Source organism: Scyliorhinus canicula, chromosome 13, assembly GCF_902713615.1.
Source record: "Scyliorhinus canicula chromosome 13, sScyCan1.1, whole genome shotgun sequence".
Classification (NCBI taxonomy): domain Eukaryota; kingdom Metazoa; phylum Chordata; class Chondrichthyes; order Carcharhiniformes; family Scyliorhinidae; genus Scyliorhinus; species Scyliorhinus canicula.
In genome coordinates, this window is record NC_052158.1 from 5,251,698 (window position 1) to 5,278,157 (window position 26,460).

Consider the following 26,460-nt stretch of genomic DNA (forward strand, 5'->3'; position numbering starts at 1 on the left):
CCGGACCCATCTTGCTCTGGAAGCATGTGCGGGTGCACAAGTCCGACCCATTGGTGGAACAAGTCCAGTTACTCCACGCTAACCCGCAGTATGCGTACGTGGAGTACCCCGACGGTCGGCAGGACACGGTCTCCCTCCGGGACCTGGCACCCGCCGGCGTGCGGCCCTCCCCCCTTCACCACAAACCCCCCCCATCCCTTTTCCCCCAGCGCCCCACCCAGGCCACCCCTCCCCCATCCATGGCGTCTCCCCCACCAGCCCGGGTTACGGAGACAGTTCAAGGACCATCGGTCCCGGAGTCCAGGACATCAGCTGAACCACCACCATCAGCTGAACCAACGTCACCAACTCCCCTGTGGCGGTCTGCCAGGACGTCACGGGCAACGAAAAGGCTGATCGAGTCCATTTAACTTTCAACACCACCATGGACCTTGTATGGACACCATAGAACATAGAACAGTACAGCACAGAACAGGCCCTTCGGCCCTCAATGTTGTGCCGAGCAATGATCACCCTACTCAAACCCACGTATCCACCCTATACCCGTAACCCAACAACCCCCCCCCCTTAACCTTACTTTTTAGGACACTATGGGCAATTTATCATGGCCAATCCACCTAACCCGCACATTTTTGGACTGTGGGAGGAAACCGGAGCACCCGGAGGAAACCCACGCACACACGGGGAGAACGTGCAGACTCCACACAGACAGTGACCCAGCCGGGAATCGAACCTGGGACCCTGGAGCTGTGAAGCATTTATGCTAACCACCATGCTACCGTGCTGCCCACGTTTAGGCAGCCTATGTACTGTTGCTAAATGTCTGGGCAAGTGGGAAGCCAAGGATACATTTTTTTTTCCTTCTCTCCTTACTACTGTACTCATACCACCAGTTCTCCCCCCCCCCCCCCAGCTCTCATTGACACTCCCCTCCCCCGGCTTTTGTCGCCGCAAGGGGTGAATGTGGTGGTATGATTAGCATAGCTGCCTGCCATTGGTGCAGAACACCGGCTTACAATTGGCCCTGGTCAGTCATGTGCCTCTTGACCGGTTGGTTGAGACCAGTCATGTGACGGCTCCCCGATTGGCCGAGAGGCTGAGTTAACCCCGCCTCCAGGGCGGGGTATAAATACCCAGTACTCCCGGCGGTCGTCCTTATACTGTAATCGACCGAAGGGCGAACATCTAGCTGATTAAAGCCATACTTGTCCAGCAACTCGTCTCGCGTTCAATTGGTGGAACATCAAAACCTAAACACAACTTGACCATCCATGCCTGGGGCTGCTTTGGGACAGAAGTTAATGAAGGAGAGCAGCAGGCTGCCATTCACTCACAGGGCAAAATCCCCACCTCCTCCCATCCTCTCTCCACCCACCCCCACCACTAACAGACCTTCACTCTCATCGCCTGGGTTCAATTATTCCCAGAGAATAATCAGCTCTGAAAAAGAGTCATATAGAATTGTAACATTAACTCTCTTTCTCTCCCCACAGATGCTGCCAGATCGGATTCGTTTTCCCAGCATTTTCTGTTTCTATTTCGGATTTCCAGTGCCTGCATTATTTTCCTTCAATTATTCCCTGTTGGTCCCTCTCACCATGTTTATTCTTAATTCTGCTTTGGCTTTGTCTCCAGGTCTCAAAGTGGGTGGTAGCTAGAGCAGTAAATAACATTAATTCCTTGAGGATCGCAGTGAACGTCATGAGGGAATTACTGAACTGAATGTGTTCAGCAGCAGGGCAGGAACATTGAAACTGAAAGTGGTTTGAATCAGGAAGTGCTGAGTGTGAACATGGCTTCCAGACAACAGGAGGAAAGTTTGTCCGAGGACGCAATTTGTCCCGTTTGTCTTGATTTCTTCACTGATCCGGTTTCACTGGAGTGTGGACACAACTTCTGCCGCTCCTGTATCACCCAGTGTTGGGAAAAGAAGGAGAGAAACTCCTGCCCGGAATGTCGACAGGAGTTTCTAGAAAGAATCCTCAGAGCCAATCGGGTCTTAGTGAATCTGGCTGAGAAAGCTCGAAAATTAAAGCTGAATCGGGAAGAGAAGGAAAGTAAACTTCACTGTGAGGAACATCAGGAAGAACTGAAGCTGTTTTGTGAAACTGACAAGAAATTGATCTGTGTGAATTGTGTAGATTCGCAGGAACACAGAGAACACCGCTTCATCCCGATTAAAGAAGCTGTTGAAATCTACAAGGTAAAAGGGAACAGATTTGATCCACTGATTATTTGATCACATTTTCAGGGTCCAACACTTTTATTTTCTGATTTTCTCTCCCAATCCCAGGATGGGGTGAAATCTTCCTTAGATTCTCTCACAGAGAAGAAATCGACGGTTCTAGAAATGGAGCAGCAGCAGAAACAGAAGATTTCCCAAATTAGGGTAAAGTCTCCCTGTGCTGAGCTTCCAAATTTAATTCATTATTTTGTTGTTTTTATGACAGAAACATATTATTTTTAATGTTTCTTCTGATAGAAACAGTTGGTCAGTCTGCAGAGCCACATCACATCCGAGTTCACTAAAATGCACCAGATTCTCACTGAGAAAGAGCAGCGTTTCATCCGAGATCTCAGGGAAGAAGAGGAACAAATTCTGAAACCAATGGAGGAAAATCTTTGTGAAATTCAGGAGAATTTAAATTCTATTCAGGAGAAACTCTCAAAGTTGAAAAACCAGTTGGAACAAAAAGACGGAGTGAGATTTCTGAAGGTGAGGGATTATATTTCAGTTTAGTTCAGTGAAAGTTCACAGTCACAACATGATCCACACGAGCCTCCTCCCATCCTACTTCATTTCCCTGTCAATATATCCTTCTGTTTCTTTCTCCCTCATGTGTTTATCCAACTTCTCCTTAAATGTATCCCTGGCTTTCCCTGGGTGGGTGGAATTAAATGCTATCCCCCCCCAGGGTACATTTAGTCAGGGTGTGGGGTGAGTGGAAGGGTACATGGGGAATGACACTGTGTGGAGTTTCTGTTGTCTTTCCATCTCTACACAGATGAAGTCCGTGGTGGTAAGTCTTGTGGGACAGCCTTCCTGTAACCAATTCAGCCCCTTAACAGGGCAATTAATGTTCTCATCCTGCAGTCACTGGTATTCCCTCAGCAATGAGCAGGGATCTCACAATGTTTCCCTGAAAATCAAACCCTGTTGGGATTACTGGTAGGGTTCTGGGAGGGGGTGGGGGGAGAGATGGTGGGATTGAGGATGTAGCGGGAATGTCCTTGTTCAGTTGCACTGTGTCCCTGATTGAGGGACTGTAAGAGGTTCACACTCCCGTTTCCTCTGACTGATGGTTCTTGACTCAAGGATTTTATAAAGAACAAAATTACACAGACACGGGGATTGGCTCAGCCACAAACTTGTTGTTTAGTAAAAACACTCCCAACACCGAATACAAAGAGCTCTAAACTCGTGTAAATAACATTACACAGCATTCAATTGGTTTTTCTGATTTAAATCCCTCCACAGTTTAACCTCGGCTTCCACATAAACACACAAATCACCACAACTTATTAAAAAGCCTCTCCTGAAAATCCACAGACAAAACCCCACATTTCAGCCCAAACCTTCCTTTTTTCAAACCCAAATCCCCCCAGGATTTGGTTGTTCCCCTGAAGTTATTTTAAAAACCTCAGCCCCAATCCCCCTGGGATTTGGCTGATAAATTACAATTCCCCACCCGGCTGCTCCTTCTGGTGTGAATTGTAGGCCCGGGAGCCAGGTTGACCGTTCTTGACCCTCCTTCTTGACTGCAGGGCCAGACCCTTGGATCTTGTCCTTTTAATGATGATTCTTATCGGAATATCACAAACACATTTCCTGAAGCCATCCTGCTGGAGGGTCAGTGCTCAGCACCTTTCAATTTCTTTACACAGTCATTTTCAATCCCAGGGTCACGGCGTTCCCGATCACGGGAAGTGGGACCCTCATAAAATCCAACCCATGGGGTTTAAACTGAATTGAAAAAGCAGCAGTTAAGGATGCTGAAATCAAGTTTAAACTGGTTTCACAGACTCATTAATGAGACTAATTAACTTCCTGCCCCTAGTCCGGTACATTGGCCCCTTCCCGACTCTGACTTAATCCCGGGAGGTTTTCCTGCCATCGACAGACTGAGCCGTGTCCTCTCGTGTGATTCCCTATGTCCGGAGACCATGCTCACTGCTGTGACAGACTGGAGTAAATTCCACCCCGTGTGATAGTCAGTTCCACATTCCCATCACTCTCTCGGGAAAGAAGTTTCTCCTGAACTCCCAATTGGATTTATTTGGAACTATATTATGTTTCTATCCCGATTTCTGGATTCTCCAGAAGTGGAAACATCTTCACTGAATCTATCAAATCCGACCCCTTTCATCATTTGAAAGATCTCTATCAGCTCTTCTCTTTTCTACAGTAAAGTTGATCAATCTTTGCTGTTAGTTGAAGCCTCTCAGTTGCTGTCAATCTTTTTGATACTTTCTCCTGTGCTTCAATATCCTTTGTGGAACATCCTCTTTCTATTCCATGTCTGCAGCAATGGGAATTGACAATTCTCAGCAGCTTGTAACAATGTGAGGGTCATTTCTGCTTTCTGGATATAGACAGTCCGTCTCTGTCAACTCAGATTTGTGTTTTGTTTATTTCAGGAGGAAGCATCTGGGAAGAGGAGGTAGGACATGAACTTTACTGAAACTCAGGGCAAGTTGGTAAAATTACTCAGCAAAGTGTTTATGGTCAATTTATAATCAACTCTTTAATATTTACAGGATTAGTGATGAGGGTAAAAAGCTGTCACTAGCAGATGGTGTCCTGTCCATCGGAAAATTCAACAGCCCTTTCCCGTTCCTCATGTGGAGAGAAATGCTGGATGTCATTAACCCTGGTAAAACTCAGATAAGTCCCTCTGTCCTGATTTATATCTTATATTTGAATCATTATCCATATAAATATCACAGACACTGGGCGGGATTCTCCGGCCCGCCAGCTCCCTTTTCCTGGGCGGCGGCCCTCACCGGCAGCGGGATTCTCCGTCTCTGCCACCTGCCAATGGGATTGCCCATTGTGGCCACCCCACATCGCCGGGAAACCCGCGGGCATGGGAGCGCTGCCAGCGCAACGGAGAATCCATCGGCAGAGAGAATGTTTAAGGGCTTTGTTATAAAGAAATGAAGATAAAAATGGTCCTGATTGGAATTAAAGTCTGATTCATGCACCTAATCCACTTTCTAAAAATCATTCTCAGCTTGGTCAGCTGAAACTGTCAGCTCCCTAAACATCACCAATACAGGAACTCTCAGATGGAGCTCTGTCTCCAGAACCCATCGATACTTTACAAACTTCAGCAAGTGGAAACTCCGCCATTCCCAGCTGAACCTTTCCTCCTCCACAATCCTCATCCTCCTGATACATCTCCACCTTGTGGACCAGACTCATGTCCATGGCCAAGGTTAGGACAGGAAGCCTGGGAATGAGGCTTTGTCTGCCTGTTGAGGGAGGAGGAGTGGTGAGGGGGATGGAGTCAGCTGGTCTTCACTGTGGACCTGGGGAACAAGCCCTGGATTGCAATCCATTTCCTGAAAGTGTCAGCAAAGCCCATTTTATCCATTGTTTTGAGGAAACATTGCAGACACTCCAGATGAATATCTTTTATACATCCAGGGAGAGGATTAAGATAGAGGTTTGTCTGTGGAGAATCACATTGAATAACCACCTCCACATGTGGCCTTATATCAAATATTATGGCCGGGATTCTCCATTTGGGAGAGTAAGGGTGTGATTCAACTAAAAGGGAACAAAATCCCGGTGCGAGCGTATTTAACCGTGTGTTTCCCGGAGCTCACAGTGCCGAGAAACACCCCCCACGTTGGGTAAGGTGCCTAAGTGGGGAACGCGGGGCCGAGGCCGCACATCGTCCCGTTTTGTGCAGTGAGGAGCTGCGCTCGCCGGAACTCAGCGCAGCGAGAGATCGGGACGCCATTTTAAAATGACAACCCGATCTCCGATCTCTCATTGTCACCATTAGACTTTTAATTCCAGAATGTTATGACACTCACATTTCACCATCTGCCATGGTGAGAACTGGAGCGGACTCCCCAGATCTTGCCTGGGTCTCTGGATTACTAGTCCAGTGACCTTTTCACCTTTCTTTCTCAATTTTATTTCTTAACACTCTCATGAAAATTTACCACTTTGACCAAGCATTTGATCATCTTCTGTATTTTCCTTAAGAATGTCGGTGTCCAATTTTCTTAATGACACTCCTGTAGGATGCCTTGGGACATTTTAACACACTCGATAAATACCAGTTGTTGTCGATAGTCTTCATATCATGCCATTACCAATAAATATAAAACAAATTGTTTTGGTGCATTATTTTTCCAGATAAATATCAGCTTGTCTTAAACCATTCATATCACCGGTGTGAGAAAGTTTATTTTTAGAATTTCTGGGGAATATTCTGATATTCTGTAAAGAAGGCAGTGTGCGTGTCAAATGATTTAATTGAGCTGTGGAAAGGTTAATGGAGACAGCTTTTCTGGAGAGTTGAGAATCAAAAAGGAGCATGGTTACTAAGTGCATGCATTTGAAATGAGGCGTGGGTCAAGCAGGTTTATAAGTAAATATGCAGCCTTTCGAAATTTGCATTCGGAGATAGAGAGGGATTTTTTTTTCAGCTGTTAAATTTCAAAGAGGAGTGAGGCTTTTACAACTTGTAACGTGGAAGGTTATGAGGATAATGGAATTGGATTGGATTGGATTTGTTTATTGTCACGTGTACCGAGGTACAGTGAAAAGTATTTTTCTGCAAGCAGCTCAACAGATCATTCAGTACATGGAAGAAAAGGGAATTAAATTGAAAATGAAAGGAAGAAAGAATACTTGAGGAAATACGTTGACTTGTGTTGGCTCTGTGTGTGGGGTAAGACCTCCAGGGAACAGCTGTGGGCTGGAAGAAGGTTTAAAATGAGTGGTATAATCAGACAAAGTCAGCATGCATTTACAAAAGGGAAATCACGCTTGACAAATCTACCATAATTCTTTGAAGATGTAATTAGTAGAGGCTTTCGACAAAATCTCACACAGCAGATTACTGTGTACAGTTAAAGTACACGGGATTGCGAGCCGTGTCTTGAGATGGACAGAAAGCTAGTTAGCAGACAGGAAGCAAAAAGTTGGAATAACTTCTGATTGGCAGGCAGTGCTAGTGGGGTACCGCAGAGATCTGTGCGAGGACCCCCAACTGTTCACATTATATATTAATGATTTGGACGAAGGAACTAAATGTAGTATCTCCACATTTGCAGATGATGCGAAGTTGGGTGGGAGGGTGAGCTGTGAGGAGGATGCAGAGATGCTTCAGTGGGATTTGGACAGGTTGAGTCAGTGGGCACATGTATGGCTGATGCAGTAGAATGTGGATACATTTGAGGTTATCTGCTTCAGTAGAAAAAATAGGAAGGCAGATTATTATTTGAATGGGTGTAAATTGAGAGAGGTTGATACACAGATCTTGGTATCCTCGTGCATCAGTCACTGAAAGTAAGCGTACAGGTACAGCAGGCAACAAGGAAGGCAAATAGTATGTTGGCCTTCAGAGAGAGAGGATTTGAGTATAGGAATAGGGATGTTTTACTGCAACTGGTATAAATTGTACAACATTTTAATACAACTATATAGGGATTAGTGAGGCCACACCTGGAGTATTGTGTGCAGTTTTGGTGTCCTTATCTGAGGAAGGATGTTCTTGCTATGGAGGGAGTGCAGCAAAGGTTTACCAGACTGATTACTGGGATGGCGGGACTGTCAGATGAGGAGAGACTAAGTCGGTTAGGATTATATTCATTGGAGTTTAGAAGAGTGAGAGGGGATCTCATAGAAACGTACAAAATTCTAACAGGATTAGAGAGGGTAGATTCAGAAAGAATGTTCCTGATGGTGGGGGAGTCCTGAACTAGATTCCATTGTTTGAGGATAAGGGCCTTTTAGGACTGACGTGTGTAGAAATCTCTCCATCAAGGGAGTGGAATCTGTGGAATTCGCTACCACAGAAAGTAGTTGAGGCCAAGACGTTGTGTAATTTCAAGAAGGAATTCGATATAGCTCTTGTGGTTAAAGGGATCAAGGTATATGGGGGGAAGGCGGGATCAGGGTATTGAACTTGATGATCAGCCATGATCATGATGAATGGTGGAGCAGGCTGGAAGGGCCAAATTGCCCCATCCTGCTTCTATTTTTTATGTATGTTTCTGTGTAAGGTGCACAGTTTGAATCAACCACCCAGTCAAGCCAGAAAACTCTTGGGTTTGAGAAAGCAGTTTTGTTTCTGAAGATTCCTGGATTTCTACAGCACAGCAGAAGCGAGTTTGAGAAGTTGTGTGGTACACCTTGACTGCAGCGACAGGAGTTTTGCTTCAGGCAACATTCCTGGAGTTTTGCAGTTAAACATCTATCACGGAGTATTGCCTGGAAGGTGTTTACCTGTGGATCTGATCGAGTAGGTTTTTGGAGGGGAATATTTTGTCAGACTATTTTGACTGTGTAATCCTGTGTGTTCAAGCCTTCTTAACTTCTTTTTAATAAACCTTTCATCGAATCATAGAATTGTAGAATTTACAGCGCAAAAGGAGGCCATTCGACCCTGCACCGGCCCTTGGAAAGAGCACCCTACCTAAGCCGACATCTCTACCACATCCCTGTACCCCTGTAACCCCACCGAACCTTTGTTTGGACAATTTAAAATGGTCAATCCCCTAACGTGCACATCTTTGGTCTGTGGGAGGAAACCGGAACACCTGGAGGTGGGACCCTGGAGCTGTGAAGCAAAAGTGCTAACCACTGTGCTACCGTGCCGACCATTTTTAAAACTCAAGAAATGGAACTGGAATTCGATGCTGCTGAGATCAGGAAATTTCTTCTCCCTTTCAGAATATGATGAAAACGAGGCTTCATTCATATATCAAATTCCCCTCAGGGATGTGACTTGCTCAGCAACTAACATCTGCTGTGGTCATAACACAGGTTAGAAAGGTATTCAGGTACCTCCTCCCTGTTTGGTCACAAGAAGATCCAACAGCAAAAGATATCTAAATAGAAAATAACTCCCCATCCAGGTGAATTTAGTCAGTATTTAACCACAGTCATGAACTATAAAGGGGACCTTTTGCAACATTCAGTGTCTGTGACAGATCAATGGCAATGGTTTTCCTTTGTCGGTCAAACAGCATAGACGTGCTTCAGGAGACAATTTAAGGATCTGTTGTGACTTCAAAAGTCCACAGTTGTTACTTGTGAACTTATAAACACAGTTCCTGCAATTGTTGTCAAAATCAAATTTAAAATCCCAATCTCACTATATTCACCAAATTGGTTTTAATTGTTCTATTTGTTTTTTCCTTCAAGCTGCTCGATACCAATTCTCCTCCTCCCACAATGCATTAGCAACCGTAGACTTCTATTGGATTGGACAATATCATTCCTGGCAGAGTGCTGCAGTAGTTTCTCATTGCCTTCTGTATTATGGCCATCTCTCCCATTCTTACCACCTGCTATTAGGCATACTATAAGTATCTACAAGTTAATAATCAACTTGTTTGACCATGTTATGAACAAACCTTCCATGGCCATAAAGTCTCAGAGTTTGCCCTGGAACTAATGGTCCAAAGGTTGGAAAGCTACTCGTTGTCACACAAGACCTCTCTCATTCTGTGTTAAATATAGAGCGTGATTGAACGGAAACATTTTGAAGTGTCATTTTGGACACGTTTGGCAGGGTGTTACTCGATGGTGTTACTATTGGCGAGATCACAGCCTGTATTCAACAGCACTGAGTGCCGAAGATGAGCCCCCACAAGATTTTCGCCATTACTGGTTGTCTCGCCGTCTGATTTACCGAACCTGCGCCTCAGCTTCTCACCGCTAACGAGGGTGGGCAGCTTTTAAATGTTCCTCACCATTCACTCCCAGTCAACACACAAGCATGGCAGTGCACAGACCTGCTGCTCACTATGGGGATGCCGACCTGGCCAGATGCTTTGGATGTGAGTCAGGGCACCCTGTTCCCCTGAGGGGGGGTCGGAGGGCAAGCAGCAGGACCACCAATACTGCTGGGGAGGCAGTGGCAGCGGCTGTCAGTTCGGGCAGCATGACCAGGAGGAGGACCACCATCCAATGCCGGGAGGCCAACGACCTCCACCGAGTTGCAGGGGGAAGTTACCCCTCTCCTGACATCAGTTCCACCTGCCACCCCTCAAATTCCAACCCCAATCCCTCGCCCCTCTCCACAAATCACTGGCTGACACTTTGCACCCTCTCACATCCGATCTTCGTGCTTGTTCCTCAGAACCCCTGGCACCCACCAGCACAATCCTTTCATGTCCAGGTGCAGTGCCCACACATGTCACCTGCTATAGACCCCCCTGACCCATCAAACATGCGGCTCACGGGCAGCACAGTGGCGCAGTGGGTTAACCCTGCAGCCTCACGGCGCCGAGATCCCAGGTTCGATCCCGGCTCTGGGTCATTGTCCGTGTGGAGTTTGCACATTCTCCCCGTGTTTGCGTGGGTTTCGCCCCCACAACCCAAAGATGGGCAGGCTAGGTGGATTGGCCAAGCTAAATTGCCCCTTAATTGGAAACAATGAATTGGGTTCACTAAATTTATATTAAAAAGAACATGCGGCTCACAATGCCCTCTCTTTGTCCCCGGAGGAGAGGATAGCCAGGGATCTGTGTCCTCACCCCCGATGAGAAACGGGCCCTGGAAATCACGGGGCTGTCCGAGGAGTGAGCAGTAACCGACAGTGAGGTTGGCCTGTGCAACGGGGTGAGGATCCATGGCCCCTTCACCCAGATGATCCGTCTCAAATGAATTGTTCAGGTCAGACTAAATGATCCTTCCCTCTCACCGACCACATGTCCATTGTTAGGCGTGATCACCATCTGATGGGCTATCCGGAGTCGCTCCCTGCCCTCCACCACCCAAGGGACAACCTCGGAGGAGAGCTCTGAGGGGACACCAGGTGAGGGGTCACAGCTATCACCCCACCTTCCACCAGCACACAGACATACTCCTTGGTGGGCGATATTAGTGGACAGGCTTCTGGGGTACAATCCAGTGAGCACCACACAGTTGCTGATGTACATCAGGTGGAGGTAGGAACCAAGGGGGCCAGCAGTCGGAGGTCTGCTGGGTCCCAGTCAGATACCAAGCTACTGGACAAGATTGTCCCAGAGCTGATGCCGATGATAGGCCAGAGCAATGACATTCACTGGAGGATGCAGGAGATGGTGCCAACAATGCTTGGAAAGAAGCCAACGCTGCTATAGTGGTAACCGCAGTGGAAAGCCGCGTCTTGAATGGTGGTGCCCAGGGATCGCTCAGTCTGTGTTAACCACAGCTGGGGGTCTGAACATTAATTATTATTATCATCACAAGGAGGCTGACATGAACAGTGCAATGAAGTTACTGTGAAAATCCCCTAGTCGCCACATTCCAGCGCCTTTTCGGGTACACAGAGGGAGAATTCAGAATGTCCAATTCACATAACAAGCACGCCTTTAAGACTTGTGGGAGGAAACCGGAGCACCCGGAGGAAACTCACGCAGACACGGGGAGGACGTGCAGTCGCCACACAGACAGCAACCCAACCCAAGCCGGGAATCGAACCTGAGACCCTGGCGCTGCGAGGCAACAGTGCAAACCCTGGGGTGAGGTTACACAGACCCTTGGAGGGTGGAAGAGAGTGGTCAGGGAGGAGACTGTGTGATTGAGGTGTGGGGAATGGAGGTGGGGGGGAGAAGGAGGGAGGGGTTGGGGGAAGGAGTAAAATGGGAGATGGGAGGATGAAGGAGGGATTGGGGGAAATGAATGCAGATGAGGGTTGATGATATGCTCGCCATTCCTGGGCGAGATCTGAAATTCGCCATCGGGTACGGGTCAGGTGAATTACAGACTGGTTCATGCCTGGTGTGAATCATGATTTTGGACTTTCCTGCTATTTACCAGGCGCACCCAGATCCGCGTCGGTCACAACACGGTGGTTAAATCCTGCCCAAAGTATTTATTTCATGACAGGGCCTGCAATTCATGCTCAATTATCTTGATCAAACAGCTCAAACTCTCTGGCACAACACTTCTCCCACAGGAATGTAATAAGTGTGCTGGCATTGTTGAAGTTGATTCTTAAAAAAAAACATATAACCTGAGCTAAAACCCTCCGGCTGTTGAGATTCTGTTTTCCTGCTGGAAGTGCACCCTCATCTGTGGGTTTCCCAGCTGTGCGGGATGGCTTTAATGGGAAATCCTATGGACAAGCGGCAGGAAGAGAGAATCGCGCCCTCCGCGATCGGCACGCTACCGAGAAACACGGCTGGGGGACCGGAGAATTCACTCCCATGTCTGTAAACTGAGGAGTGCAATATGGCAAATAAAGAGTTAATTAGTTCTGTGCTGTGAAAAGCCATTGTGGTGACGGAGGAGTCAATCAGTACGACAGCTGTTTCAGACTTGCTCTTCAATCAACAGAAACAAAAAGTACGAGGAACATTTTCAAACTAACTTCGCAATTCTCCAAAGCTGCTTTTTATCCCTTTTCTAAAAGGATTCTGCATTTTATCATTCATACAAGCCTCAGCCGGAATAAATCCAGGCCAAATATCTAACTTGAAACATAAGAAGCCAAACTTTCAGAAATTACGAAAGTTTCATTTGAATCTCTGACATTCTCAGGGCACAAACTTAAACTAAAATGAACATGTTCTTATCAAGAACAATCACACTTTCAGCAGCCCCAGGTAATCACACACAATCATTCAAGTAACAAGAGGGAATGACACAAAAACTCAGCAGGTCTGGCAGCATCTGTGGAGTGAGGTAGAATTTGCTTTTCAGATTGATGACCTTTTATCAAACTGCAAACGGTTAGACATACCACAGGTTCAGAGGTGGGGAAGGCCGTGGGAGGAGGGAGGTGGAAGAACTACAAAGGAAATCTGTGATAGATACTGAAGACACACAAATGTTTATTTTAAATGATGGTGCAAGACAAAAGGGCTGGTAATGAGACCAGCAATGAAGCAATATTCTCAAACAGGTTACTGTGGAGCCCTGGATGTCCAGAGGGATTTTCCAGGAGGTGGGGTTCACAGGGTAGACAAGACAGGCAAGGGCCAGGGCACCATGATCAAGAGGAAATGAAAGAGCGTTGGCTGGAGGCCCAATCTTCACCTTGTCCTCTTTTTCCTCGCTCCATGTACCTGTGCTTTCTGTGATCACTCCATGTTCTTGCCAATGATCCCCATAACCTGCAGAAAGAGGCAGGCACAGCGATCTGACCTCTCTGATATGGGCTTGTTTTTCTAAAAGCATGAGGAAAGCATGTTTTAACAGGCAGTTTACATTCTGTGTATTATGTATGTTTATAGATGGAGCTCTATATGTACGAACTATATTTACCAACGATTGAAAAAGGCTCTGTTGTAACCCCCACGAGACCCATGGGGACAACCCGATCGATCTCCCCGTGCGGTTCGTGGAATACTCACGTATATAATGAGGTGCAGGCAGGCAGTGATTGACACACAGGATGACCAGTAAGCACACAGCACAGTGCAGCCAATCACCAGACAGGACAGTACCACTGTAAAGCCAGAGGGCACTAGGTTTCCCGCTCTCTCTGGACCCACCCACTGAGACAGTCAGAGTCCACGAGCTAGCCAGTGCAAACACCATGCGGTAGCTCGTAAGTCTGGTCAGGCTAGAACAAGGTCTCCAGTCAGTTCAGTATAGTGTTGACCCACAGTTGAGTATGTATAATAGTTCTATCGTTCAATAAAACCGTGTTGGATCTTCTCCAGTGTTAGAGGTCTGTTTGTAGCATCACTGCGTCGAGTGCAGACCACATCAAACCAACCTGCCTAACACATCACCGGAGGAAACCCAAGCAGAGACGGGGAGGACATGCAGACTCCACCCAGACAGTAACCCAAGCCGGGAATCAAACCTGGGACCCTGGCGCTGTGAAGTAACAGTGCTAACCACTGTGTTACCGTGCCACCCACGGATCACCCGAGACATCCTCTTTCTCCAGAACTGCAATGTTCTCCCTAACCAATACCACCGTCCCTCCTCCTTTCCTTCCTTTCCTATCTTTTCTGAACACCTTGTATTATCCATTTGGATTAGAATTTAGTCAGTAATGAACTATATTGAGAAAGTGAAAAGGGGAGGACTTTCCCAACAGTTAGTGACCCTGAAAGGGTTCAATACGAGTGGTTTGATTTAATATCTCAGTCACTGGGACTGAATAGAGGGATTTCAGGAGACATTCTTTCATAATCAATGCGATTTCAAAAGTCAGAAGGTTTTGAATATAGTTCCTCAAATTCCATTAAAATCAGGGGCACTTTACAAATCCCAGTCTCATTGACGACTTTCTCCAACACGGTTTTAACTGTTGTCCTTTACACCAGTCTGAAAAATGTAGATGGATTTGAAATGTGAGCTTTCTGCTCCGTCACAAACACAGATTTGTTTCATGGCCAATGTGGAAATTATGCTCCATTATCTTTATTAATCATCTGAAATTCCCCAACTCACAGAACTTGTTCCACAAGATCGTTCACAATAGTGAATGTGCTGGTATCACCTTGAGCTGAAACTGAGAATAAACAAATCCAGCCGCTCTTTACATTGGGAATGTGTCAAAGAGCAGTAAGGAGTTAATTATAGATTGTGAAAAGGGTCAAAGGGTAAAGAATGACCAGGATGGTGAAGTGAGTTGAGATTCTCTTCATTCACAAAAAGTCCCAAATGGTGAGTGTCTCATAGTCCCTCCGAATCAACAAATCAACTCAACCAACACCCCCATCATCAGTATGAAAAGCCCTTAGGGCTGGGGGAGGAGTCAGCCAGCACCAGAGACATTTCAGACTCGCTTCTAAATCAATAAAAAAAATTATCTTGGAATACATTCAGACAATCTTGTCATCCTCAAAAGCTGATTTTTTTCAAAAGCTCTTCGTTTTCACAGTGACATAATATAAATTTCAGTCAAAATAATTCCTAATGAATAAATACCAAACATCTAACTTGAGTTGGAGTCAGGCTGGCTTTACGTAAAGGGACAGGTCAGGAGGAGCTGGACAATATGTTTCAGTTTGTGTTTCCCACAAAGTAAAACACAGTTTGACCATCCATGCCTGGGGCTGCTTTGAGACAGAAGTTAATGAAGGAGAGCAGCAGGCTGCCATTCACTCACAGGGCAAAATCCCCACCTCCTCCCATCCTCTCTCCACCCACCCCCACCACCAACAGACCTTCACTCTCATCGCCTGGGTTCAATTATTCCCTGTCACTCCCTCTAACCCGGTTTATTCTGAATTCTGCTCCAGGTTGTATCTCCAACACCCAAAGCAATGGGACCGAGAGCAGCAAATAACAATAATTCCTTGAGGATTGCAGTGAACGTCATGAGGGAGTTACTGAACTGAATGTGTTCAGCAGCAGGGCAGGAACTTTGGAACTGAAAGTGGTTTGAATCAGGAAGTGCTGAGTGTGAACATGGCTTCCAGACAACAGGAGGAAAGTTTGTCCGAGGAGGCAATTTGTCCCATTTGTCTTGATTTCTTCACTGATCCGGTTTCACTGGAGTGTGGACACAACTTCTGCCGCTCCTGTATCACCCAGTGTTGGGAAAAGAAGGAGAGAAACTCCTGCCCGGAATGTCGACAGGAGTTTCCAGAAAGAAACCTCAGAGCCAGTCGGGTCTTAGTGAATCTGGCTGAGAAAGCTCGAAAATTAAAGCTGAATCAGAAAGAGAAGGAAAGTAAACTTTACTGTGAGGAACATCAGGAAGAACTGAAGCTGTTTTGTGAAACTGACAAGAAATTAATCTGTCTGATCTGTAGAGATTCACGGATACACAAGTCACACAACTTCCTGCCGATTGTAGAGGCTGTTGAAATCTACAAGGTAAAAGGGAACAGATTTGATCCACTGATTATCTGATCACATTTTCAGGGTCTAACACTTATTTTCTGATTTTCTCTCCCAATCCCAGGATGAGGTGAAATCTTCCTTCGATTCTCTCACACAGAAGAAATCGACGGTTCTAGAAATGGAGCAGCAGCAGAAACAGAAGATTTCCCAAATTAGGGTAAAGTCTCCCTGTGCTGAGCTTCCAAATTTAATTCATTATTTTGTTCTTTTTATTACAGAAATATATTATTTTTAATGTTTCTTCTTATAGAAACAGTCAGTCAGTCTGCAGAGCCACATCACATCCGAGTTCACTAAAATGCACCAGATTCTCACTGAGAAAGAGCAGCGTTTCATCCGAGATCTCAGGGAAGAAGAGGAACAAATTCTAAAACCAATGGAGGAAAATCTTTGTGAAATTCAGGAGAATTTAAATTCCATTCAGGAGAAACTCTCAAAGTTGGAAAACCAGTTGGAACAAAAAGACGGAGTGAGATTTCTGAAGGTGAGGGATTATATTTCAGTTTAGTTCAGTGAAAGTTCACAGTCACAACATGATCCACACGAGCCTCCTCCCATCCTACTTCATTTCCCTGTCAATATATCCTTCTGTTCCTTTCTCCCTCATGTGTTTATCCAGCTTCTCCTTAAATGTATCCCTGGCTTTCCCTGGGTGGGTGGAATTTAATGCTGTCCCCCCCCAGGGTACATTTAGTCAGGGTGTGGGGTGAGTGGAAGGGGACATGGGGAATGACACTGTGTGGAGTTTCTGTTGTCTTTCTATCTCTACACAGATTAAGTCCGTGGTGGTAAGTCTTGTGGGACAGCCTTCCTGTAACCAATTCAGCCCCTTAACAGGGCAATTAATGTTCTCATCCTGCTGTCACTGGTATTACCCCAGCAATGAGCAGAGGCCTCACAATACGGGAAGCCTGAAAATCAAACCCTGTTGGGATTACTGGTGGGATTCTGGGAGGGGGTGGGGGGAGAGATGGTGGGATTGAGGATGTAGCGGGAATGCCCTTGTTCAGTTGCACTGTGTCCCTGATTGAGGGACTGTAAGAGGTTCTCGCTCCCGTTTCCTCTGACTGATGGTTCTTGACTCAAGGATTTTATAACGAACAAAATTACACAGACACGGGGATTGACTCAGCCACAAACTTGTTGTTTAGTAAAAACACTCCCAACACTGAATACAAAGAGCTTTAAACTACTGTAAATAACATTACACAGCATTTAATTGTTTTTTCTGATTTAAATCCCTCCTCAATTTAACCTCGGCTTCCACATAAACACACAAATCACCACAACTTATTAAAAAGCCTCTCCTGAAAATCCACAGACAAAACCCCACATTTGAAAAAAGTTGAAACAGGGTGACAGAAAAAGGGTGAAAGAGGGTGAAAGCACAGGCTGGGAGGGCCGAAGGGCCTGTTCCTGTGCTGTAATTTTCTTTGTTCTTTGAAAGAGGGTGAAAGAGGTTGATAGCGGGTGAAAGAGGGTGAGGAGGGTGAAGAGGGTGAAACAGGGTTAATGACGATGAAAGAGGGTGAAAGAAGGTAAAAGAGGGTGAAACAGGGTGAAAGATGGTAAAGAAATCAGGTTTAAACTGGTTTCACAGACTCATTATTGAGAATAATTAACTTCCTGCCCCTAGTCCGGTACATTGGCCCCTTCCCGACTCTGACTTAATCCCGGGAGGTTTTCCTGCCATCGACAGATTGAGCCGTGACCTCTCGTGTGATTCCCTATGTCCGGACATCATGCTCACTGCTGTGACAGACTGGAGTAAATTCCACCCCGTGTGATAGTGAGTTCCACATTCTCATCACTCTCTCGGCAAAGAAGTTTCTCCTGAACTCCCCATTGGGTTTATTTGTAACTAGATTATGTTTCTATCCCAATTTCTGGACTCTCTACAAGTGGAAACATCTTCATTGAATCTATCAAATCCGACCCCTTTCATCATTTGAAAGATCTCTATCAGGTCTTCTCTTTTCTACAGTAAAGTTGATCAATCTTTGCTGTTAGTTGAAGCCTCTCAGTTGCTGTCAATCTTTTTGATACTTTCTCCTGTGCTTCAATATCCTTTGTGGAACATCCTCTTTCTATTCCATTTCTGCAGCAATGGGAATTGACAATTCTCAGCAGCTTGTAACAATGTGAGGGTCATTTCTGCTTTCTGGATATAGACAGTCCGTCCCTGTCAACTCAGATTTGTGTTTTGTTTATTTCAGGAGGAAGCATCTGGGAAGAGGAGGTAGGACATGAACTTTACTGAAACTCAGGGCAAGTTGGTAAAATTACTCAGCAAAGTGTTTATGGTCAATTTATAATCAACTCTTTAATATTTACAGGATTGGCGATGAGGGTAAAAAGCTGTCACTAGCAGATGGTGTCCTGTCAGTCGGAAAATTCAACAGCCCTTTACCGTTCCCAGGTTGGAGAGAAATGCTGGATGTCATTAACCCTGGTAAAACTCAGATAAGTTCCTCTGTCCTGATTTATATCTTATATTTGAATCATTATCCATATAAATATCACAGACACCGGGCGGGATTCTCCGGCCCACCAGCTCCCTTTTCCTGGGCAGCGGCCCTCACCGGCAGCAGGATTCTCCGTCTCTGCCACCTGCCAATGGGATTGCCCATTGTGACCACCCCACACCGCCGGGAAACCCGCGGGCGTGGGAGCGCTGCCGGCGCAACGGAGAATCCGTCAGCAGAGAGAATGTTTAAGGGCTTTGTTATAAAGAAATGAGGATAAAAATGGTCCTGATTGGAATTAAAGTCTGATTCATGCACCTCATCCACTTTCTAAAAATCATTCTCAGCTTGGTCAGCTGAAACTGTCAGCTCCCTAAACATCACCAATACAGGAACTCTCAGATGGAGCTCTGCCTCCAGAACCCATCGATACTTTACAAACTTCAGCAAGTGGAAACTCCGCCATTCCCAGCTGAACCTTTCCTCCTCTACAATCCTCATCCTCCTGATACATCTCCACCTTGTGGACCAGACTCATGTCCATGGCCAAGGTTAGGACAGGAAGCCTGGGAATGAGGCTTTGTCTGCCTGTTGAGGGAGGAGGAGTGGTGAGGGGGATGGAGTCAGCTGGTCTTCACTGTGGACCTGGGGAACAAGCCCTGGATTGCAATCCATTTCCTGAAAGTGTCAGCAAAGCCCATTTTCTCAATTGTCTTGAGGAAACATTGCACTCACTCTGGATGAATATCTTTTATACATCCAGGGAGAGAATTAAGGTAGAGGTTTGTCTGTGGAGAATCACATTGAATAACCACCTCCACATGTGGCCTCATATCAAATATTATGGCCGGGATTCTCCATTTGGGAGAGAAGGGGTGAGATTCAACTAAAAGGGAACAAAGTCCCGGAGCGAGCGTATTTAACCGCGTGTTTCCCGGAGTTCACAGTGCCGAGAAACACATGGCTATAAAACGCCACCCATGTTGGGTAAGGTGCCTAAGTGGGGAACGCGGGGCCGAGGCCGCACATCGTCCCGTTTTGTGCAGTGAGGAGCTGCGCTCGCCGGAACTCCTCAGCGCAGCGAGAGATCGGGACGCCATTTTAAAATTATACCCCGATCTCCGAGGCCGCTGACGCCCACCCCGACAAGCACTAATGCACTATGGGAGAGTCCCCAGGCCCCTCACAACCCCTACGCAGGGCACCCCAGCCCAATCACCTAGCACACCAGACTGACACCTAGGTGGTAGTGCCAGGGTGGCAGTGGTAGGGTGCCATGTGACACCAGCAGTGCCAGGGAACCACCCTCCCCAATGGGCATATCCCTGGGGGCCTCCGGTTCCCTGGGAAACCCGCACAAGTGCCGTCCGTCTGGTCCCTCTTTGTGGAGACCAGTACTGAACGGCGCCTGCCCGAGGTCTCCGAGGGGAAGGGAGATTGATCCCACACCTCGGGAACCTCAGGAATCTGCACCTTACAGTGGGACCAGCTGCCTCGCTTTAATATGCTGATTTGCTAAAAACTGATCCCGCCCACAATGGGCAGGATTCACATCACAACGTCTCGAAAGATCACGTTAGATGTCACGGGATGTTGTGAGTCGGGTAGATCCCGAGAACGGGGTCTCCTGGCTTTTATCGTCCACGCTGAGCCGCGGCGAGCTGCTTTTCGGGCGCAGCGTGGCCATTGGATCGCGCCCTGAGTGTTGCCGTGGGGACTGAATTGCGGCTCTTCCCGTTCCCTTGGGGGCGCTATTCGGAAAGTGAGTCAGGACATGCAAAAGAGCCAGTGCTCTTCCCACGGGAATCAGAGCAATTCCCATTCCCGCTGGTGTCTGATTCGCTGGGGCCTGAATTAGCGCTGGAGAGCCTGACAAGCTGGAGCTGTTTATAAACGCTCCGCTCCCCAAACACTCCCATTCCAGCCAAGAAGGTGGCTCCACGGAGACCTGCCCCCAGACTTTCTGAGTCAGTGGCCAATCGCATGCTGGACGTGGTGGAGCAGAGGCAGGACACCCTCTTCCCCAGGGTGGGCAGGAGACCCAAGCCCACCATCATCAACAGGGCCTGGGAGGAGGTGGCAGAGATGGTCAGTGCTGCCAACCTCACCAGGAGGACTGGGGCCCAGGGCCGAAAAACGATGAACGATCTCTTGAGGGCAGCTCGGGTGAGGCACCACCTCTGTGTCCCTGGCATCACTCCTGTCCCTCACTCCTCACAACCCACCTGCCTGCATCTCCCTCACACCCCACCCTGCACCAAACCCCAACACCTGTATTGTCCTCTTTGGCCTGGTGCCTGGCACACACATGCCACCAGCTACAGACCTCCCGTAGAACTCACCTCCATGCGTCTCACCATGTCCTTTATGTGTTCCCGAGGACAAGGTGACCCACAATCACCGGGAGCGGCAGAAAACCGGCGGGGGCATCCCAGACCTGAGAGTGCAAACCCCCGGGGAACAGAAGGCGATGGAGCTCGCGGGCGAGGCAGAGGAAAGGGCCGTCTCAGAAACAGAGGTCGGCATGTGGTAACCAAGTGAGAGCCCAATGCAAAGCTGATGTCCCAACAGCAACTGAGTGACCCCCTCTCCCACAGACCTCTCCTTCCCAAGATCTCACCGTGTCTCTTGTCTTTTGCCTTGCGGGATCACCATCAGACGAGGCCGGGCCGTCCGGGATCGCTGACCCCCAGCCACATCCCCAGAACACCCCGGAGCACCAGTCCGGGGAAGACACCGACTCCTCGTCACTGCTGTCACCTGCACCCTCCACCATCGCAGAGACTATCACCTCGGGGGGCATTTTAGTGAAGAGGCTCCTGGGTCACCTTCTGGTGCTCACTTCACACAGGCTGCAGCACATCAGGTGGAGGCAGGGACTCCCGAGGAGCGGGCGGTCAGAGGGCTGCCCGATCCCAGGAAGCAGCTGTAGCCCGGACAGGTATCGAGCTTCTGGGATGTATGGCGGGGGCAGGGCCCCAGGACACTTGACCCTGGGGTCACCCTCAGTGAGAGGTGGCAGGAAACGGGGCCAGAAGTGTGAGGCCGCCGTGTATGTCAGCTTACCCAGTGAGTGAGCCGTTACCACTCACTATCTCCCGAAACCCCCTTCCCACAAGCTATATGGGCCTGTGAGATGGATTGGCCGGCACACATGCGGGGATGACCCGGGCGGACAGTGGAATGTGATCCTAAAGGCAGGAGTCAGACTGTGTCAAACGGTGAGGAGATCCAGAGCTCATCTCCCAGCGAGTCGTCATCATCCTCCGTCCCGTGGACAAGACCCTCTGATACTGCCAACCCAGCGCCAACACCCTGTGGGGATATTGGTAGGGACCTCGGAGGGAGGGAGGGGGAGCTGGGATAGTGGGATGGAGTGAAGGGAGGAGGGACGGGGAAGGTGGAGTGAAGGGAGGAGGGACAGGGAAGGTGGAGTGAAGGGAGGAGGGATCAGGAAGGTGGAGTGAAGGGAGGAGGGACGGCGATGGTGGAGTGAAGGGAGGAGGGACGGGGAAGGTGGAGTGAAGGGAGGAGGGACGGGGAAGGTAGAGTGAAGGGAGGAGGGACGGGGAAGGTGGAGTGAAGGGAGGAGGGACGGGGAAGGTGGAGTGAAGGGAGGAGGGACGGGGAAGGTGGAGTGAAGGGAGGAGGGACGGGGAAGGTGGAGTGAAGGGAGGAGGGACGGGGAAGGTGGAGTGAAGGGAGGAGGGACGGGGAAGATGGAGTGAAGGGAGGAGGGACGGGGAATGTGGAGTGAAGGGAGGAGGGACGGGGAAGGTGGAATGAACGGAGGAGGGACGGGGAAGATGGAGTGAAGGGAGGAGGGACGGGGAAGGTGGAGTGAAGGGAGGAGGGTCGGGGAAGGTGGAGTGAAGGGAGGATGGCCGCGAAAGGTGTCAGCAGCTGTGGGGAAGGGGGCATCACATGGAAGTGGGGGGGTGGGTATGGGAGGTGGGACAGGGCTCAATGACGCTCCAGGTTTCTCCATGGGCCTCGTTATAACGGGTCTCTGCGTCGGTCTGGGGCCTCTGGACAGGTGTCATTAACCATGACCTCAGCGGTTAACCCTTGTCGCCAAAGAGCCAACCCCTCACCTGAGGGAGCACCTCGAAGGTGCCGCGAACCGATGAGTGCGCCAAGATGTTGGACGGCCGGCACTCGAGCCTCACCGGCTGGGCCCTGCTCTTCTGGGGCAGGCTCCTCTTGTGCAGGATCCTCCCTGAGCAGGCCCTGTGCCTCCAGCCTCCGTGTGTCCGTAACGGGAGCTGTGGCCAGGTAGATAGCGAGCATTCCTGGCTGGACTCCAAAATTCATTCTCCGCAGGGGGGAATAGAGAAGACATGTTAGCACGATGAGTATTCCCGAACCCATCCCGATCCAACAGGCTACACGGTGACCCTGAGTTGTACTTCAGCTCCACCCTCCACATGTCCCCACAAACCCCACCCCCACCCCTCAGCCGCTCCCCCCGATATGTTGCCGTCCGCACTGCACCCCTGTCCCCATCAGTGAGTGGGACCGGGCCTGTGATGTGGGGAGGCTCTATCCTCACCGACCATCCCTGTCGACAGGGGGACCGGTGGGTGACGAAACCCGTGTCAGCGACAGGCTCTCTGGCCCGTGTCCTGTTTCCTCCAGTGGGGTTTACTGTGGGTCTCCTCACTGGGTGGGCCGTGTGTTATCCCACCAGCAGGGTGGCACCTGGTTGTGGGGTGGAGAGGGTCACCGTGTGCCACCAATCGCCTCCATGCTTAGAGGCTTGTGTGTGGACAGGTCCTACAGATGGGGGTGAAGCAGGGAAGTGTGTGTCTGCTGGGAGCTTAGCTGCAGTGTGATGTGGGTCCTGGGTGTGGCACACAGGTTGTTACAACCTGTCCGGGGGCAGGGTGGATGGGAGCAGGGGTGCGGTGGGCAGGCAGGGCTTGGAGACAGCTGGTGGTCCTGAGGGGTGGGCTGGCTGATAGTGTGACTGGTGAGACATCTGCCCTGAGAGGGGCAGTGTGCCAGGGAGGGTGCCAAAGGCCACGGTGCATGTGTCCTTTGTTTGGGGTGAGCTCTGCTATTCCCCTGCTTCCCCTGCAGTGGGGCTGAGCTTCTGATGAGGGAACTGAGGAGTGGCAGCACCTGGTGTGTGACTGATTGAGCTTGGCCACGCCCATCCCGGTGATGGCTCAGCCGGGGTCTGAGGCTTTGCAGAGGGGCGGCCTGGGTGGGCTCCCAAATGACCAGAGGCTCTGTGAACATTTCCAGGACACAGTGAGCAGTCAGCAGAGTGAGCAGCCAGGGGCCTGTGAGAAGCAGCAAAGGGGTGTGTTTAAAACCCAGACTGCAGCAATGGGGGTCTGAGCCAGGCCACCCCGATCCCGAGGGGGACACCCCGAGTGCACAGACGTGTCACCAAGTCGCTCCCCGTTACTCCCCCCGGCCCAGGCAGACACCCCCCCCACCCCCCATCAAGTCCCACAATTATTGAGGCTTTTTGAGAGTTTATTACCCTCTCTCTGCCCCCCAGCAGCCATGGAGCCCAGTCCCCGTTTGGAAATATTTGCACTAATTCACACCCGCGTGACTTCTGCCTGAGAGGGCGGAGCATCGTGGAAGGGCGGAGCATGCTGTGTCCAATCCGCTGATTAGATTTAAATCTATGTAAATGAGGGTTTTACATGGGCCCGCTACAGGGCACAAACTTTGATTTCACCGCCAGGGAGGGACTGGAGCCTGGCGTCGGAATCAGTGCCGGGCACAAACCTCGATTTGTGCATTACGCCCGATTCTCTGTCCGATCGCACTTCCGGTGTCGTGAAGCGGAGAATCCGCCATATTTGTTTCCACGGAGCAGAACGCAAATGTCTCGGTGTTGAGATCTTCTAAATTTGAGAAGAGATTAGTTTATTTTGATGATCTCTCTCTCACACACACACACATCAGGTCGGCTTATTTTGATGTTGAGGAACAGGAAATCAAATCAAAAATGGTGAAATCTTCCCCTGATCCCCAGTGAGTCTCCCCCGAGCCCCTGTGAGTCTCTCCCCCGATCCCCAGTGAGTCTCACCCCCCGATCCCCAGTGAGTCTCCCCCCGATCCCCAGTGACTCTCCCCGCGATCCCCAGTGAGTCTCTCCCCCGATCCCCAGTGAGTCTCCCCCCGATCCCCAGTGAGTCTCCGCCCGATCCCCAGTGAGTCTCCCCCTATTCCCAGTGAGTCTCTCCCCCCGGTCCCCAGTGAGTCTCCCCCCGGATCCCCAGTGAGTCTCCCCCCGATCCCCAGTGAGTCTCTCCCCCCGATCCCCAGTGAGTCTCTCCCTCCGATCCCCAGTGAGTCTCTCCCCCGATCCCCAGCGAGTCTCCCAGATCCCCAGTGAGTCTCCCCCCCCGATCCCCAATGAGTCTCCCCCCCGATCCCCAGTGAGTCTCTCCCCCAGATCCCCAGTGAGTCTCCCCCCGATCCCCAGTGAGACTCCCCCGATCCCCAATTAGTCTCTAATTTTCTGTTTTTTCTCCCAGTCTCTGTGACCCTGGATGTGGAAACAGCGAATTTCTGGCTCGAGGTGTCTGAGGATCTGAAGAGTTTGAGACGGTCCTGGACCCAGAGGAGTCTCCCTGACACCAATAAGAGGTTTACACACTGTCCCTGTGTGCTGGGATCAGAGGGATTCACATCGGGGAGACATTACTGGGAGGTGGAGGTGACGGGGAATCGGGGCTGGAGTCTGGGAATAGCCGCAGAGTCTGTGGAAAGGAAGGACTCGGTCAGTCGGAGCCCAGAGACTGGATTCTGGACCATTGAGCGGTTTCATGATCGGTTTTATATAAACTCCTCTCCTGAATCCCCTCTCCCTGTCAGTCAGATCCCCGGGAAGGTGGGAGTTTATCTCAGTTATGAGTCTGGGACAGTGTCATTTTACAACGTGGACACCAAGTCCCATCTCCACACCTTCACTGGGAATAAATTCACTGAGAAACTTTATCCTTTCTTCTGGATTTTGGATGTATACCAGTTTATGAGAATCTGCTCCGGTTCTGATCCTGATCGGGAAAGGGGCGGGGCCTCAGGGTGGTGACATCATCACTGACATCACAAGGTCGGGGGTCAGAAATCACTCTTGACAACAGATTGTACTAAATGAGTCATTTAATTTCCAAATTGTAAAATCTCAATCAGACTGTAAATAAGAACAACACAAATAGAAATGTCAGAGAATTAAAATTCAACGAAATTTCATATCCTGAACTTTTGCTTGCCGTTCATTGTAGTGCAAATTGCAGCCAAACGATGGTGATGTCGAGCTGTACAAAGATCAGTAAAGTTTTACAGCGCAGTATCGCCACCTGCTGCTGGATACCTGGTACTGGCAGGAATACCAAAAACACAAAATGCTCAAACACTCGCTGATCTGACAATTCAGGCCGGACCTTTCTTCACAACTGAAAGAGAATTGGATTAGAAACAAAGGAGGGAAAATAAACATTAGCCTGGAGTTTTAAAAAAAATCTTTATTGTCACAATTAAATGAAGTTACTGTGAAAATCCCGTCTTGAAGCCGCTGCAGTCCCTGAGGTGTAGGTAGACCCACCGTGCTGTTAGGGAGGGAGCTCCAGGATTTGGACCCGGCGACACTGAAGGAACGGCCGATATATTTCCCAGTCAGGATGGGGAGTGACTTGGAGGGGAACCTCCAGGTGGGGGTGATCCCATGTTTCTGCTGCTCTTGTCCTTCTAGATGGTGGTGGCCATGGGTTTGGGATCACTGCCTGTGCGGAGTTTTGCAGTAAAATGGACGATAGTCATGAGTAGCGATAATCAGCAAAGTGACAGGATATTGCTCGTTCAAACTTGAACAATTGCAAACCTTGCATTGATATAACAGCACCCTGCAAATAACACTGACAGCTTTTAAGATAAGTCACACGATACTCACATTTTAATCAATTAATTGTTTGATTATAACTTAACTAAACTAATCATTTAACATTAATTTCCGTACATTACAGAAGAATTCTGAAACAA

At 48.9% G+C, this 26,460-nt stretch overlaps 1 protein-coding gene across 2 annotated transcripts; it reads left to right on the top strand.

The window, feature by feature from the left end:
- The first annotated feature begins 1,702 nt into the window (after positions 1-1,702).
- Positions 1,703-25,683, top strand: LOC119975834 (zinc-binding protein A33-like). 2 transcript variants are annotated; one of them, XM_038815713.1, is made up of 6 exons: positions 1,703-2,203; positions 2,294-2,389; positions 2,483-2,716; positions 4,639-4,661; positions 4,759-4,874; positions 24,957-25,683. In XM_038815713.1, exons 1-6 carry the CDS (start codon positions 1,793-1,795, stop codon positions 25,511-25,513), a joined length of 1,437 nt encoding a protein of 478 aa, XP_038671641.1. In that variant the 5' UTR covers positions 1,703-1,792; the 3' UTR covers positions 25,514-25,683. The 2 variants fall into 2 exon arrangements, with proteins under 2 accessions (XP_038671641.1, XP_038671642.1); XM_038815714.1 differs by lacking the exons at positions 1,703-2,203; positions 2,294-2,389; positions 2,483-2,716; positions 4,639-4,661; positions 4,759-4,874 and adding exons at positions 15,114-15,961; positions 16,050-16,145; positions 16,239-16,472; positions 18,205-18,227; positions 18,325-18,440.
- The last annotated feature ends 777 nt before the right edge of the window (positions 25,684-26,460 follow it).

Excerpts from the sequence above, each read along its gene's own strand:
- LOC119975834 (XM_038815713.1), top strand. The coding sequence starts at position 1,793 with ATGGCTTCCAGACAACAGGAGGAAAGTTTGTCCGAGGACGCAATTTGT. Across the intron at positions 2,717-4,638 it reads ACGGAGTGAGATTTCTGAAG|GAGGAAGCATCTGGGAAGAG; the intron begins GTGAGGGATTAT and ends TGTTTATTTCAG. Across the intron at positions 4,875-24,956 it reads GCTGGATGTCATTAACCCTG|TCTCTGTGACCCTGGATGTG; the intron begins GTAAAACTCAGA and ends TTTTTCTCCCAG.